The sequence below is a fragment of the Moschus berezovskii genome, chromosome 18, assembly GCF_049115385.1.
Source record: "Moschus berezovskii isolate FMDL1 chromosome 18, NW_MosBer_1.0, whole genome shotgun sequence".
Lineage (NCBI taxonomy): Eukaryota > Metazoa > Chordata > Mammalia > Artiodactyla > Moschidae > Moschus > Moschus berezovskii.
In genome coordinates this window covers 13,716,876-13,733,133 of record NC_142477.1, presented here as the reverse complement: position 1 = coordinate 13,733,133, position 16,258 = coordinate 13,716,876, and the positions used below count along the sequence as shown (strand labels likewise).

Here is a 16,258-nt window from a genome sequence, read left to right as displayed (position 1 = left end):
CCTTCAAGGATGGGTTATTGCTGGTGCTGCTCCCTCCCTCTATGCGAGTGGATGGCCTTTCTAGGACTGAACTGGTTTTGAGGTCCGAATGTCCACATAGATGTCACTGGGCACAGATTGTTAGTATAGAGTCTTCCTACAAGATGCTGCCAGTCCCTAGCAAAAAAAAGGGCAGAGGGGTCAAAAGAAATTGAGGTCTTCTTTTTGGCAGGACCCTACTCTGCACAGAAGGTGTCATTCCTCACTTCTGAGTCCTCAGTAGTAGTGATTATGGAGACCTAGAGAAGGTAGGTGGCCTCTGTTTCTGCTTGGGGTGACCCATTGTGTCCTCCAAGGCCCAGTGCCAGGGACCTCCATATAACCTGACAGATTGTGTGGCTCTGGCCTCTTCCCATCACACTTGAACCCCCTTGAAATGGTGAGGATCCAAGCAGGTCGCCTCTAGTAGATCTAATAGATTATTTGGGTTGGGCAGGCCGCAAAATAAGCTTCATAAATCAGTTTCAAAAGTGGTTGGAAGCTAAAATGGGCTCCCCTGTTAGCTCAGCTGGTAAAGAATCCACCTACAATGCAGGAGACCCCAGTTCAATTCCTGGGTCAGGAAGTTCCCCCTCGAGAAGGGATAGGCTACCTACTCCAGGGTTCTTGGGCTTCCCTGGTGACTCAGACAGGAAAGAATCCACCTGAAATGTGGAAGACCTGGGTGTGATCCCTGAGTTGGGAAGATCCCCTGGAGGAGGGCATGGCAACCCACTCCAGTATTATTGCCTGGAGAATCTCCATGGACGGAGGAGACTGGCGGGCTCCACGGGGTCGCAGAGTCTGACAAGACTGAGTGACTAAGCACAACACAGCACAGAAACTAAAGTGAGGTCTGAATGTCTGTTCCCGGCAAACTGGGTCAACAAATGAGATTTGACCTGCATAAATTAACCGCGCATTTAATTAAGATCATGTTTTTCTCTCATGTGTTGTGTTATTCTCTGCTCCTCCCCTGTGCCTTGCCACTGCGTGTCCATGGTCATATTTACTCTCTCTTTCTCCATTTAAGAGCAAAGCATGATGCATTCTAAATATCTCTGATGACAATTACTTCTGGAGTATGTTTGATCTTATCCTGTTTTTTATAACCAAAATTGCTCTATTCATTATTGCACAAATTCTTAGGAGGAAGTAAATCTTGTAAATCACTGTGTTGTCATAACTAGAAAAAAAATGGGACACATAAACCTAACAGAAACCCGACTCCTGATTGCATAATTGTGAGCATTACCCAAATCTCCTCTAACAGTAGAATCTATGATTATCTAAAATGTGTTTCATGTCAGGCAGGAAGAGAAGATTTTAAAAATTGGTATTATCAATTTAACTTTAATAAGACAACATTCAGACTGGTGGGTAATTGAGGAAGGATAGTATTTCATAAAATGAAAATTCTCTATCCTCATTTATTATGTGTGTAGGGAGTCTCAAATGTACAAGGATAAGTATTAATGACTACAGAAAATTATAATGAAATGTTGGCTTTGGGTTTCCATTTCTAATGCATTATCTTTGCAATTTATATTGGACCAATTGTACTCTATGAATGGCTGAGGAGCCCTGAGTACCATTGCTGAATGTTCTTCTTTTTTTTTTTTTCACATTTTGAGAAAGGATTGCAAATCCCTGTGTCTATACTTACTGCAGGCACATATATGTGGGGTTTCCACATCTCTCCCCAGAAATATGGTCGGTAGGCATGCCTTGGGAGATCATAGTTACCATGTCCTGTCTGCCAATGTTCCACCCATCAATGGTGGTTGTGGTGTAGTTGCTAAGTCATGTCCAACTCTTATGACCCCATGGACTGTAGCCCAACAGGCTCTTCTATCCATGGGATTCTCCAGGCAAAGAATACTGGAGTGTTTGCCATTTCCTTCTCCAAGGGATCTTCCCGACCCAGGAATCGAACCTGGGTCTCCTGCATTGCAGGTAGATTCTTTACTGACTAAGCCATGAGGGAGGCCTTACCATTGTCCCACCATTATTCTATCCCATGAAGGTTTCACCAGTCGTAACTAGATAAAATACATCCAGAGTATCCACTCTTCTAGAATACATCTGACGATTTCCCCGAAGAAGTTACAGAAAATTACATTTCTTTTCTGGGATTCTGCTTTCTCCTTCTTGATAAAATAAGAAGTTGGCACAAAATAGCACTAATATCCTTTGCAGATCTGATGTGATGTGGTTCTCTATTAAGTTTATTGTCTTGAATCCAGACAGTGAAGTTAATGTTTTTCTTACTCCCTCCGTGTCACAGATTTCATCCTTCATCCCTCATTTGTCCCACAAATATTCACAAAAGTTGGATGCTGGACAATGGTAGGTAGATGGACTAACACTCTCCCAGAGGAAAAACATTACAAGGATGACATAATACTGAAGTCTGACTAGCAACACCTTTCCAAAGCTGAGAAGGTTGGTTCATTTTTTTTTCATTGTTGTTCTCTCGGCAGATGTTTCTATATATGCATGCATATATCCACACATGTATGTCTCTTTTTGGATTCTGGGGGTTGGATAAGAGTCCCCAAACCACATGAGGTGGGAGATCATGAAACCTGCTCCCAGCTACTGGGGAAATAAAGCAAGAAACAACCATCTTGGTCTTCTGTAAGTTGACAAAATTATATCTGCAGAAGCCTATTTGGAGGGGGAGAAGGAGAAATAAGCTTTTATGCATGAAAACCCGGAATGCCTTTTCCTATCATCTCAATGTAATTCTTAAGTAAAATCCTTTCTTTATGGGGCAGGAAAAAGAGTCCCAGGTACGAGGTTAAAAGGGAACCATTCAAGATGGTACCAGGGCAAAAATGGTGCTATGGGTTTCAAGACCACGCATCCACTATCTTCATCCTTGTGTCCAGTCTGATGAATGCAACCAACATATATGTCAACACATGTTACAAAGTCCACCGAACATCCTTTAGACAAAGTATAGCCATTTGGCGTACAGTGGCACTGGCAGTCTCTACCGCATGGAGTGAGTGAAACTTCTGACGTCCATGTGCTGACCTCAGGCTTTGCAAACTCTTCCTATATGTGCTGTGTGTGTGCGTGTACTCAGTAGTGCCTGACTCTTTGTGACCCTGTGGACTGTGGCCCGCCAAGCTCCTCTGTCCATGGGATTTCCCAGGCAAGAATACTGGGGTGGGTTGCCATTTCCTACTTCAGAGGATTTTCCTGACCCAGGGATCAAACCTGTGTCTCCTGCATTGGCAGGTAGATTCTTTACCACTGAGCCACTAGAAACTCTTCCTATAACACAGTAAAACTCTGAGCTGTTTAAGTGAGTTTGTGATAAGAAAGAAATCATTAAACGTATAGGGAAACCCCAGAAAAGAATTCCATAACTTTTCTAAATAAATTTCCTGCAAACATATTTGAAGAAACTGTGAATCTGGTTGAATACAGCACTCAACTCTAATTTAGGGATCACAGGTTTGGGCTCTGGGAGTATCACTGAATAACTAGCTATAGGAAAGTCACTTCTCTGGCTCCAATTCGTAAATGTGAAAAATGAAAAGCACATTTCTGTTTTTCTATATAGCCCGCAGCTATTATATTATATAGTACACCCAATGTGCGGAAAAGCCTAGCTCAAACTTACTTCAGCAAAATATGGAAATTTAAAGGTTCATTTAAATATCAAAGCCAATGGTATATAAGGGCTGACTCTGGGTGCTGACAAGTTCTGAGCACTGGTCTTGCTCTTTCTTCTCTGAGCACTGATGTTGTTGCTCAGAGAGGTTCAGGCAGGTTCAGGTCCCTCCTCATGGTGGCAAGATGGCTGCCAGCAGCTTCTGACAGGCATCCCATCTCTGATGGAAAAGCTCATTTTGCCCAGCCTGCTATACAAAAAATTCTGGGATTATTTCTGACTTGATGAATTTGGACCTCATACTCATCCCTGAACAAACCTCCATTGTTCAGATGTGTGGTTATGTTAACTGTCGCACTTGGTCAAATGTTTCTTCCTGAGTTCAGAAATGAGGATAGCCCCAGACAAGAGATATAAACAAGAATGGAGTGGGGGGGCGGGCAGGGGAGGGAGTGATTCTTCCAAAGAAAGTCAGGGTAAAGAGGAGGGAATGCATACCAGAAAAGCCAGAAATAGCCGTTGTTCAACCTTCAAGCCTAAACCACTCAGACATTTTCAGTGTGACCAGGCTTTAACATGGGAGGTAGTGACGGTGAATGTTTAAAGACAGACAAAGGGAGCAGTTAATATCAGATCTTGGTCCACATTTTGGAAATCCTACTTTTTAACTACTTGTCTTTAAGCAATTTCCAATCCTCTGTGTACCTCAATTTAGTACTCGGTAAAGTGGAGATGATATTGATTTCACACAGTTGTCAAGAAGGCAAATTGATACCATGTCTGTCAATTGTTAAGCATTTTAAGTGCTAAATAACTGGTAAGGATTGTACCCTTTCCCAAAAGCCTCTGGCCTCAGATTATTTCATTGTGAAATCTTTCCATTCCCCAAGACACACATAACTCCCATGCAATTTAAATAGCTCTGGTGCATAGAAAATAAGAAAAGCTTAACAATCTTTTGATAAATCTAGCATAACACGGATAATCAAATTGATCAAATATAGCACTAGAAAAATCTCCAGACCCATCTTCTTTGTGAATAAAACAGGGATATTTCTAAATTAAACAACACATAGAATCAGCCATATATAATGAGATTAGGCTCTCCCGTGACTGGCAGGGTCAATTTCAAAGATGCAAATGTTAACTCATGTACTTTGTTCCCATCATGCTTATTTCCCCAGAGAGATGGCATCGGAAAGGACAATTGGGATGATGTGATTGCACAAAATAGTTTCTTATCTACAGTGCTCAGACACTCCACTTGGCAACCTCTTCACTAAATAATCTTGTTCAACCTCATGGACACTCAAGTAAATTCCAAGTGTGTATTTCTAGCCCTTGTGGATCCCCTCAAACCCCAAATTTATCACCAACTGTTTAGTAACATGTCTTCCTGGAGCAGGCACCTCTGACCAAAAATAGAGCTCTTTTAACTTTCCTCCAATCTTCTCTTCTTGAAAAATGGCACCATTGTTCACCAGCAGGGCGTGTCAACCACTCTGAAAGTGTTCTTAATTTCTCTTTCCCTTACTCTCCCTGCCAAAGCCATCTGAAATTCCTGCTGAGGTTTCAAACCAACAAACAAATGTCAACAGACATTTCTTTCCACCTTCTTTCACCAAGCTGATTTGGGGAGCAGCATCCCTTGCCTAGGGCTTCCCAGATGGAGTTAGTGGTGAAGAACCTGCCTGCCAATACAGGAGATGTGAGAGACAAAGGTTTGACCCCTGGATCGGGAAGATCCCCTGGAGGAGGGCATGGCAACCCATGTGGTGATACATGGCAACTCCAGCGTTCTTGTCTGGAGAATCCTACAGACAGAGAAGGTTGCAGACCATAGCGTTGCAAAGAGTCAGACACGACTGAAGTGACTTAGCACTCACACGTGCATCCCTTGGACCTCAATATAATCCCATCTAAAGGACCTCAACAGCCTTCAGACTGGTCTTTCTGCTCCATCTCTAGCTCTTTGCTGACCCACAAGGCTGTCTTCCAGAGTAAAATCTTTTCTCTTCCTTTTATTTTTCAAGCAGTCGGCATAAATATTTCTGAACGTAGATCTCATTATGGAAACCCCCTCCCTCCCTGCCACAAACACATCTTGTTGTTGCTGTTCATTTGCTCAGTCACGTCTGACTGTTTGTGACCCCGTGCATGCCAGGCTTCCCTGTCCTTCTCTGTCTTGCAGAGTTTGCTCAAATTTGGTCATGCTATCTAACTCTCTCATCTTCTGCCTTCCGCGTCTCCTTTTGCCTTCAGTTTCTGCCTGCATCAGAATCCTTTCCAATGAGTAGGCTTTTCATATCAGGTGGCCAAAGTACTGGAGCTTCAGCATCAGTCCTTCCAATGAATATTCAGGGGTTTATTTCCTTTAGGATCGACTGATTGATCTCCTTGGTGTCCAAGGGACTCTCAAGAGTCTTCTCCAGAACCAAAATTCAAAAGGATCAGTTCTCCTCTGCCCATGGGATTTCCTAGGCAAGAAGACTGGAGTGGGTTGCCATTTCCTTCTCCAGGGGACCTTTCTGACTCAGGGATCAAACCCACATCTTCTGCATTGGCAGGCAGATTCTTACCACTGAGCCCCTGGGGAAACACCCACAAACACATAACTCACACAAACTTTGAACTGGTTTCCCATCACAGTGAGGATGACCTTCCCATGACCCAGAGCTCTCTCTGACTGGGCCGAGCCTGCTCCTCTGTTCTCGTCTCCTTGGGCCCTTCGCTTTGCTCGTGTTGGTCCAGGCACCGCAACATTTAGGTCTTCGTTTTTCTTGAAACACTTCAACCTCTTTCTTTGATTCAAGGAGGCACTGCTTTCTCCTGCCCTCTCCCCTGGGCTGTTCATTCCCTCAACGTCCTTAGATTCCATCTCCTTCAGGTCTCTTTGCAGTTATCACCTCCTCCTGGAGGAGTCTACCTTTCCTGACCACTCTCTCTAAAAGTGCGCCTATGCTCCCAGGAAGTACTGATTTCTTTAATTGCTCAATTCGCATCTTCCCCACTAAGACGTAACGTCCAAGAAGGCAGAGACTTTGTCTGCCTTGCTCATTGCAACGCCCTCCACGCTTAGACTCGTACTTAGTCCGTGACACACAGTATGTGTGAGACGGAGAGAGGAAGGGAGAAGCGGGGTGAGAGGCAGGAAAGGATGTGAAATTCCCCAGCTCGGTTCAGAGCTGAAGACAGAACTGTGAGAACCAGCTCAAGTGATGTAAGTGCCTCCCTTTTCTCATTGTAACTAACAAGGGATTCTTGCTTGTAAAGCACTTTGAGTTCTTACATGTAAGACTTAAATTCAATGCATTACATGACTCCATTATTCTACTTGGTACAATGAGAGTAAATTTCACAACACTGAGAGGAGTGAGGAAAAGCACAGAAATATATTACCAGGATAAACAGAACAGAGAAGGGACAAGCATTGGGGAGTGACCTGAATATTAAAGACGAAAATTTTAGTTGAAAAGATGAACTGCAAATTCAAGTGGAAAGAAGTAAATGAATGGACTGAAGAATTATTAGTCTGAAAGGGTCTGGAGGTTTTCAACCAAAATGTGAATTTTAGATGGAATAAATTCCATCTGGGCTTGGAATCAATTCCAAGGGCTAAGTTATTCTACAGGGAAGATTCAGAAAGGATGTCTGCCTTGGTTTTCCCAGAGTCTGTATTTTTCTTATTTGAACAATCTTATTAAATATACAATAATGTTACTACAGATGCACCTTCCTTAAAGCAGGGATTGTTCCCCAGGAATTGTTCCCTTGGTAATGAAGTGGGAAGATCCACTTGGGAAAGGTATTAAAACTATGGCTCACTTTCACGATGGCTCTAATCCCAAAGTAAATGCCCGTGTTCTGCTGAAAAGCAGAAAGATGATCGTCACAGCCTCCTACCTGGTGAGAAGCTTGCCAATGTCAATCTAACAGCATGTGAAAAAAAATCGCACTTTCTTTGGAGGGACTAAATGATTTGAATATAAATAAGCAACCCTTTCCGCCTGTCAGTTACCTCAAGAATATTTAGTATTGTCTCTTTTAATGACTGCTCATTACCGATGAGTGCCAGTGAGCAGATTTAATCAGGGTAATGTGGGGTAATCACTATGTGAATTTCTCCACATCAGGATTTGTTCCATCTGTTCCGAGCCATTTGTCCATGTAAAACTGTCACCATTCCGAGCTGATGACTGACAGGTGAGGCCAGACTTGTTCGTTTCTCATCTCAGAGTCAGAAATTCTCTGAAGTGTCCTTCTCACTAGAACAAATGGCTTCAGAGACACAAGCGGTTTTGTATTCAGAACCGTTTTCCTCTATTTGGTTTGTTGCGTGGCTCATTAACATACTTAGCTCACCCTCACTTAGCACAAGAGTGCGATCAACATCCATGGTTATCTTGATGGATGTGGTGGAATCTAAGGTGGGGGGAGACTCTGGACCAGGCAACGCTGGAGGTCTTCCCGTCAGTACTGAGATGCAGTCATATCCAGGGTTGAACGGGTATCAGTTTCTCCAGGCCACAGGAAGGCTGGGTGCCCAGGGCAGACGTCTCTTATTCTGCCATCCTTCAGTGGAATCCAGTTCACGTCCCTGGCGAGTTGATGTGCCTTCAACAGCTTTGTGTTTGTTCACTGAAGAGACTGGTGGTGGGAATTATTGAATGAAAAAATAATGTAGCTTAAGCCTCATGAATTTTTATTTTTTACTCCATGGGATTCCAGCACCAGAAGTGCTGGAAATAAAGTTTTCTATGAAGAATTACTATTGCTCCCCAAGCTAGTTTTCACAAAAGTCATCATAGAATATTTGAGACCCAAATACCCGCTCCAGATGCTTGAATTCAAAAGACAAACAGCATGTTAATAAGTAGAATAGGGCAAAGTTATTTCCTTAAAGGCTTTGGTGTTCCAGGCATTATCTCTGCTAGTGTAGAATCTAATGTCGAACTTAATGCTCCTGTAATGCATTTTGCTTCTGTACTTTGCTTGCCACTTGCTGCTTGTAGAACCAAAGTTACTCCACTTAAGGTTGTTTTTAAGTAAAGATTCTTAGAATTGTTTTTGAGTAAGACTGTGTAAAGATCCCCGGAATTGTTTGTTGAGTAAGGATGAGTGAGGATTCCTAGAAAGACAGCAACCTGGAGAAACTCCCTCCTCAGGGCTAATCAGAAAATAACATAAAGGCGCCAGGTTGTGTGAATTTAAAAAAATCCAATCAGAATGCACCAAGTACTTTTTTGGTAAAGATCAACCAATCACTTCCAGGCTGATGTAATAGTCACTAACTTTTGCAGTTCTTTCGCGCGCAATGTACTATATAAACCTCTGTATTATGAGAATTGGGACTCCTATCCGGAACCGCTGCGTCGGTGATGGTGGGGGTCCCTGCTCGAGCTTGAATAAACCGACCCTTATGCGCTTGCATCGGAAAATGGCTCCTGCAGTGGTTATTGGAGATTGCGCGACTTGGGCACAACACTAGTTTGAGTGCGGAAAAACTATATTGTGATTCTAGACTCAGAATAGAATTTTTTTTTCTCTTTAATGTTACCATGACTTTTTTGTGATACTAAAGTGTGCAGATCATGCTGAAGGGCTCAGGAGATCAATGTCATGGCTAAACTGGGGCGACAGGCAAGAGGCATGAGCTAGCTGTTCCTCTGACCTGATGTCTTTAGGAACAGAGAGCTGGAAAACAAAAGCTCTCTTTCTGTGATTTTGTTATATTTTTTCCTCTTTCCTTTGCTATGAAAAGCTTCTGTAATGGAGTTTGGTTCTTGATGCTAGGAGTCGACTCATTGGAGAAAACCCTGCTACTGTGAAAGATTGAGGGCAAGAGCAGAAGGGCGCAGCAGAGGATGAGATGGTTGGATAACATCACTGAGTCAATGGACATGAGTTTGAACAAACTCCAGAAGATAATGAAGGACAGGGAAGCCTGGCATGCTACGTTCATGGGGTCACAAAGAGTTGGACACAACTTAGCGGCTGAATGACAACTACCTGAAAAGATTTTCCTTTGGTGTTTGCATGCTCAGTCGTGTCTGACTCTTTGCAACCCCATGGACTGTAGCCCACCAGACACCGCTGTCCATCGGATTTCGCAGGCAAGAATACTGGAATGGGTAGCCATTTCCTCCTCCAGGGGAAAGTATCATCTGCCAAACACAGAAAAGGCAAATGCGTTCTTGGGATGAAAAGAAAATCCAGACGTGCCCTCCCTAGAGCAGAGTCTGCAGGATCCAGGCAAGGACCCAACATTTGCAGGCAGTGACAGGCACAATGGTGGAGGTTTGATGGAGAAACCATGGCAGCAGTAGTCTCTTGTTTCATAGGTGGATGCCCTTCCGTTTTCACTTTTCCAGCCTGCAGAATGTGAAATCGGGGAGTTTTTAAAAATATTTTTCTCTTTCCACATAGGAGAGAAGAGCAAGACTTATTCTCATCATCATGCTTGAATCTGGATCAGTTTTGATAGGGCCCGCTCGTGAGCTTCCTTGGTGGCTCAGATGATAACGAATTTGCCTGCAGTGCAGGAGACACAGGTTTAAGTCCTCAGTGGGGAAGATCCCCTGGAGAAGGGAATGGCTACCCATTCCAATATTCTTCCTGGAGAATTCCATGGACAGAGGAGTCTGGTGGGCTATAGTCCGTGGGGTCGCAGTGAGTTGGACACGACAGTGAGTTTCACTTTCTTTCACTTCACTCATGAGCTGCCTCACTCGACACCTTATTGAAGATGCTCCTGGCTGTTTCCTAAACTGTGTCGAAGCTGTGACACAAAGACATCTAAAGTAGGGATGTTGTGTATCTACATGACACAGTTCAGCTGCTCTGTCTTCCCTGGACTCCCTGTCCATCACCAACTCCTGGAGCTCACTCAAACTCATGTCCTTCAACTCAGTGATGCCATCCAACCATCTAATCCTCTATCATCCCCTTTTCTTCCTGCTTTCAATCCTTCCCAGCATCACGGTCTTTTCCAATGAGTCAGCTCTTCCCATCAGGCGGCCAAAGTATTGGAGCTTCAGCTTCAACATCAGTCCTTCCAATGGATATTCAGGACTGATTTCCTTTAGGATTGACTGTTTTGATCTCCTTGCAGTCCAAGGGACTCTCAAGAGTCTTCTCCAACACCACAGTTCAAAAGCATCAATTCTTTGGCGTTCAGCTTTCTTTATAGTCCACCTCTTACATCCATACATGACTACTGGAAAAACCATAGTTTTGACTAGATGGACTTTTGCTGCAAAGTAACGTCTTTGCTTTTTAATATGCTGTCTAGGTTAGTCATAGCTTTTCTTCAAAGGAGCAAGTGTCTTTTAATTTCATGGCTGCAGTCACCATCTGCAGTGATTTTGGGTCCCCAAAAAATAAAGTCTCTCACTGTTTTCATTGTTTCTCCATATATTTGCCATGAAGTAATGGGACTGGATGCCATGACCTTAGTTTTCTGAATGTTGATCTTTAAGCCAACTTTTTCACTCTCCTCTTTCACTTTCATCGAGAGGTTCTTTAGTTCTTCACTTTCAGCCATAAGGGTGGTGTTATCTGCATATCTGAGGTTATTGATATTTCTCCTGGCGATCTTGATTTCAGCTTGTGCTTCATCCAGCCCGGCATTTTGCATGATGTACTCTGCATATAAGTTAAATAAGCAGCCTGACAATATACAGACTTGACGTACTCCTTTCCCAATTTGGAACCAGTCTGTTTGTTGTTCCATGTCCAGTTCGAAGTGTGGATTCTTGACCTGCATACAGATTTCTCAGGAGGCAGGTCAAATGGTCTGGTATTCCCATCTCTTAAGAATTTTCCACAGTTTGTGGTGATCCACACAGTCAAAGGCTTTGGCATAGCCAATAAAGCATAAGTAGATGTTTTTCTGGAACTCTCTTGCTTTTTCAATGATCCAACTGATGTTCACAATCTGATCTCTGGTTCCTCTGCCTTTTCTAAATCCAACTTGAACATCTAGAGGTTCATGGTTTACAAACATACTATTGAAGCCTGGCTTGGAGAATTTTGAGCATTACTTTGCTAGCGTGTGAGATGAGTGCAATTGTGCAATAGTTTGAACGTTCTGTGGCATTGCCTTTCTTTGGGATTGGAATGAAAACTGACCTCTTCCAGTCCTGTGGCCACTGCTGAGTTTTCCAAATTTGGAAACAAATACTGCATATTCAGAGAAGAATCATAAGATAACCTAGGTCCCTACTCTCAACATGAAGTATTTCATATGGATTGCCTTCCACCTTTCTAAAAGTGAGCTTCACCCTTAGAGCCCTTTAGGACATCTTCAGACAAAGTACAACCCGTGTCCTTAGGGACACATACTTCCAGGAAGGCTCTGCTGGGTCCACTGTGATTAACTGCTAGGTTGGAAAAGCTTCATTTAACAAAGGCTTAATAGATCACTCTCCACTTGGTGCTCAGATGATGAATTGTCCAAATAAGGAATTTAGTTTTACGTCACATTCTACAAGGCGGCTTGCTCTGCCTTTAATTTTTGAGTGCCTTGAGGACAGAAACTATTGTATCTACCTTTGTCCCCATAGTAGTAAGACAGTGATGTTCAGTGGGGGGGTGATTTTGCCACTCAAGGAACACTCAGCAAAGCCCATAATCATTTTATTTGTTGTAGCACCTTGGGCAGGGGGTGCCCTGCCAGCATCCGATGCTTAGAAGCTGGGAGACTTGCTACACTACCCAGGATGGCACTACCACCACCCCTCAAATATCCAGCCCCCAATGTCAACAGTGTCAAGGTTGAGCGCAACCACTCACACAGAATACATTTTAATAATCGCTCATTTACTTTTTCCAAAAGTAATCCATTAGAGAATCAAAACAACAAATCTAATCATGTGCTCTTTTATCATTACATTTCCCCTGGAACAATCAGCTCATGTCATAAAATTCTCACAGTCTTGAAAAACTAACAGGGAAAAAATTTCTAGCCCTGTATTATCTTAAAGATAGTTGGTTACCGATGAGAATGGTGTTGAAGGGTTCGCTATACCTTCCTTTCAGCTTTTGACCTACTGTGTACACGGACGTGTGAGCCTACTTACCTTACTGTTATAGTTTGTCAGGCTCTGTGTTTTATCACATATGATTTATTTTATAAATGTTTTACATTTTAGGTGGCATTAAGTTGTTCAATAATTGCATTATGAAGAACTGCTACTTAGGAGTCTCATGTTGCTGATTATACTACATCATTATAGCACAAATGATGGTTTTTTTTTTAAAAAAGAGTTTTCTGTAAAGAATGTCTTGAAAATATTAAATAGAATCACATCTATAGGCATAATTAAATACTCATGGTAGAGATGATGATTGAGAAGCTTCCACTGCTCAAGTACTGGAGGAGACCTTCTCCAGCCCTGGAGGTGTCTGGTTCCACCATTTGCTTGTGATGAAGCTGAAAGCCAAATAGACCAGGGCAATGCAAATACCATCATTAAGAGGCAAATCATTGTTCAAGTATCTCTTTCTTATTTGACTGCCTTGGGACTAAATTGAGGAAACAGTGATGGAAACCAATGTCCACCACATTCCTGCCTCATTGCTTTTGTTGTTAAGAGCTGTGTTCTCCAAAGGAATTCTAGTTGAATAATAAAGAAAACCCAAATAATCCAAACTGTTCGAAAATCCATAGCTACATCATTTTTTAAAGTAAGTGATTCTTTTTTTTTCTTCTCAGAATGCTGGACTCTCACCTTGTTAGCCATCTTGTTTTGACAGTGATACAATTTCTCTTTGGGATTTCAGTAAATGGCATCATTGTGATTGTGAACGGTACTGACTTGATCAAGCAGAGAAAGTTGATCCCCCTGGATCTCCTTGTTTCCTGCTTGGCGATTTCCAGGATGGGAATTCAGCTGGTCTTCTTCTACATGAACCTGGGTCTCCTTTCCTTGATCAAATTCCCTCAGTGCACTGAGAAGCTTGTAGTTTTCACGTTTATAAATGATCTGGGGCTTTGGTTTGCCACCTGGCTCAGCGTCTACTACTGCACCAAGATCGCTACCATTGCTCACCCTCTCTTATTCTGGTTGAAGACGAAGATCTCCAAGTTGGTTCCTTGGCTGATTCTTGCGTCCCTGCTGTTTGCATGTAGCACTTCGGCTGTGCACGTCAAATATAAGTGGGTATTTTATGGAGAAGACTTCCTGGGCTTTTTCTTCCCAAATGTAACCACTCACATCAAAGTAACCCCTGCTTTACAGTTTGCCTTTCTGTTTGCTGAGTTCTCCTTGCCATTGTTCATCTTCCTGATTTCTTCTCTGCTCTTGATATTTTCCTTGGGGAGACACGCCTGGCAGGTGAGAAACACATGGACAGGCCCCAGAAACCCTCGCACACGTGTGTACATAGGGGCCTGTCTCTCCATCCTGTCCTTCCTGGCCCTCTATCTCTGCCACTACCTGATCGTTGCTTTGATCTTTTTTCAAATTTTTAGCCTTAGAAGCTTCTTATTTCTGTTCTGCACCTTCGTGGTTGGTTCATACCACTCCGTCCACTCTATTACTTTAATTTTAGGAAACCCGAAAATGAAACAAAATGCAAAGGCATTGCTCCTCCTCAGAAAGTGTGGTCAGTGAGAGAGAACTTTGATCCAGTCAAAGAATCGGCAGTTCAGTGAATTAACGGAAGCCACTCGGCCTCCCTCAGCCAAACAAAGTCTGTTCACAAATTTACAAAGCATCATCTAAAGACTATTTGTTCAACTTAAGACACTTTTGTGGATGCTCTCCTTTTTCAAAGGGTTACACTGATTTTCAAAGCGTAAAATGTGTTGCTGGATTATGTTAATGTCAGTATCCCTGCCAGGTGTTATCTCATTGGGGAAGACTGGGTACGTGGTACAGGGATCTTTCTGTATTATTTCTTACACGCATGCACGCTAAGTTGCTCAGTCATGTCCGACTCTTTGCCACCCTATGGACTGTAGCCCACCAGGCTCCTCTGTCCAAGAATACTGGAGTGGGTTACCATGCCCTCCTCCAGGGGATCTTCCCCATCCAGAGATGGAACTCAGATCTCTTATGTCTCCTGTATTGGCAGGCGGGTTCTTTACCGCTAGTGCCATCTGGGAGACCCTTTTACTATTTCTTATGATTGCTTACAAATCTGCAGTTATCTCAAAATAAAAAGCTTAAAGAAAAAGGAAAGTACCTATTTGAACTTGTGATGGCAGAAGGATGCACGAATGCCCTGGGGACTCTGTGTGTCTAACGCTGGTTTTAGATGATTTATCCTAACTGAAAGCATTGGCTGCTCGTTTCTTATCTACCTGGATATTATTTCTGCACTGTTTTTTAGAGTCACAGACAACAGAACCATTTTTTTCCTCATCAGATCAGAGAGTAAGCCGAGGACAGGCTGGATTTCTCTGGCCCTGTAAGTAGGTTCACCTACTCCATGCTGCCAAGAATCTAGGTGCCGTGGAGACACGACAAAAAGGCCGTCAGGTGGAAGAAGCAGAAACAAGGTCTGAACCCTCATTTTCCATTTCTCCGCATTGGACACACTGAACAGACAATAGCTTGCAAAGATATTTCATTTTGCACTTGTGTGCTCAGCTTTGGGGCCCTTTCACCTGATGGTGGCAATGTGGAACTCCTACCACACTGAATGTCTTCCCAATGAGGCAGCATCAGATGGGTGGGCTGGGCGCTTCTCCATCTGTTTGAAGTCACAGTTGCAGTTTTTAACTAGCTGATAATGTCAGATGCTAAGATACATGTGTATATTCCTAAAACACCTTCTGAACCCTTTTTTTTTTCTAGTGGAAGCAGAAGATGTTCCTTATTTTGGCCAGCTTACAGATTATGTGTAATGATAGAAAATGTGTTAGGTTTGGATTTGCCAGTTATCAGCAACATGGATTCAAATGTTGGTTTATGAACCTAAGATATACAGGTCTCATTGTACCAAACTGAGGTCTTCGCTTCAGAAGATCCTTGGATGTGGGAAAGCTCTGAGGTTATTCTTGTTCTTCCTATGGAGGAAGGACAAATCAACAGACTTTGTCTTTTTGCAATTTCCTTCCCCCATGGGTGGAATGGGTCCCAGTGGGTGGGAAGGTTTATAGCTAACTGTGTACTCAGGTGGCCAGTTCTGGAAAAAGCAGTTGTGTCCTGGAGATGACAATCACTCCATCCTTCGAAGGGGACAGTGAGGAATCACATTTTCTGGACATGTCAAGTTCAGATGTCTTCTCCTTGAAATATGGTGAGAAAAGAAAAGCAGAAGAGGTTTCAAATATTTGGGGGGATGGGAACCCGTGAGTATACAAGTCTCATGTGATTGTTTTACTCAGACGCCAAGCTCTCATTCAATTTCATGCAACTCTTGCTTTAATAATGCGGTTAATGAGATGAATATGAAGGTATGATTGTATGCTTAAACGTTACCAAGAGTTTAAAAAAAAAAAACAGATAATGAATGCTAATGCAAACTCTTCCAGAAACACTTTCTCAGTCCACTTTCCTAGAAATGTTGCCTAGCTCTCACGCTGATGGAGATTGTGTAGGACACTAATTGCCCCATCACTGGTTGAAGCAAAACAGACTCAGTCTTTTGACTGTTTGGAGC

At 42.9% G+C, this 16,258-nt stretch overlaps 1 protein-coding gene across 1 annotated transcript; it reads left to right on the top strand.

Annotated features, from left to right (window-relative positions):
• Window positions 1-13,362: 13,362 nt before the first annotated feature.
• Window positions 13,363-14,262, top strand: TAS2R1 (taste 2 receptor member 1). Its single transcript, XM_055421743.2, has one exon. The coding sequence runs from the start codon at window positions 13,363-13,365 to the stop codon at window positions 14,260-14,262; it is 900 nt and encodes a 299-aa protein (XP_055277718.2).
• Window positions 14,263-16,258: the final 1,996 nt, after the last annotated feature.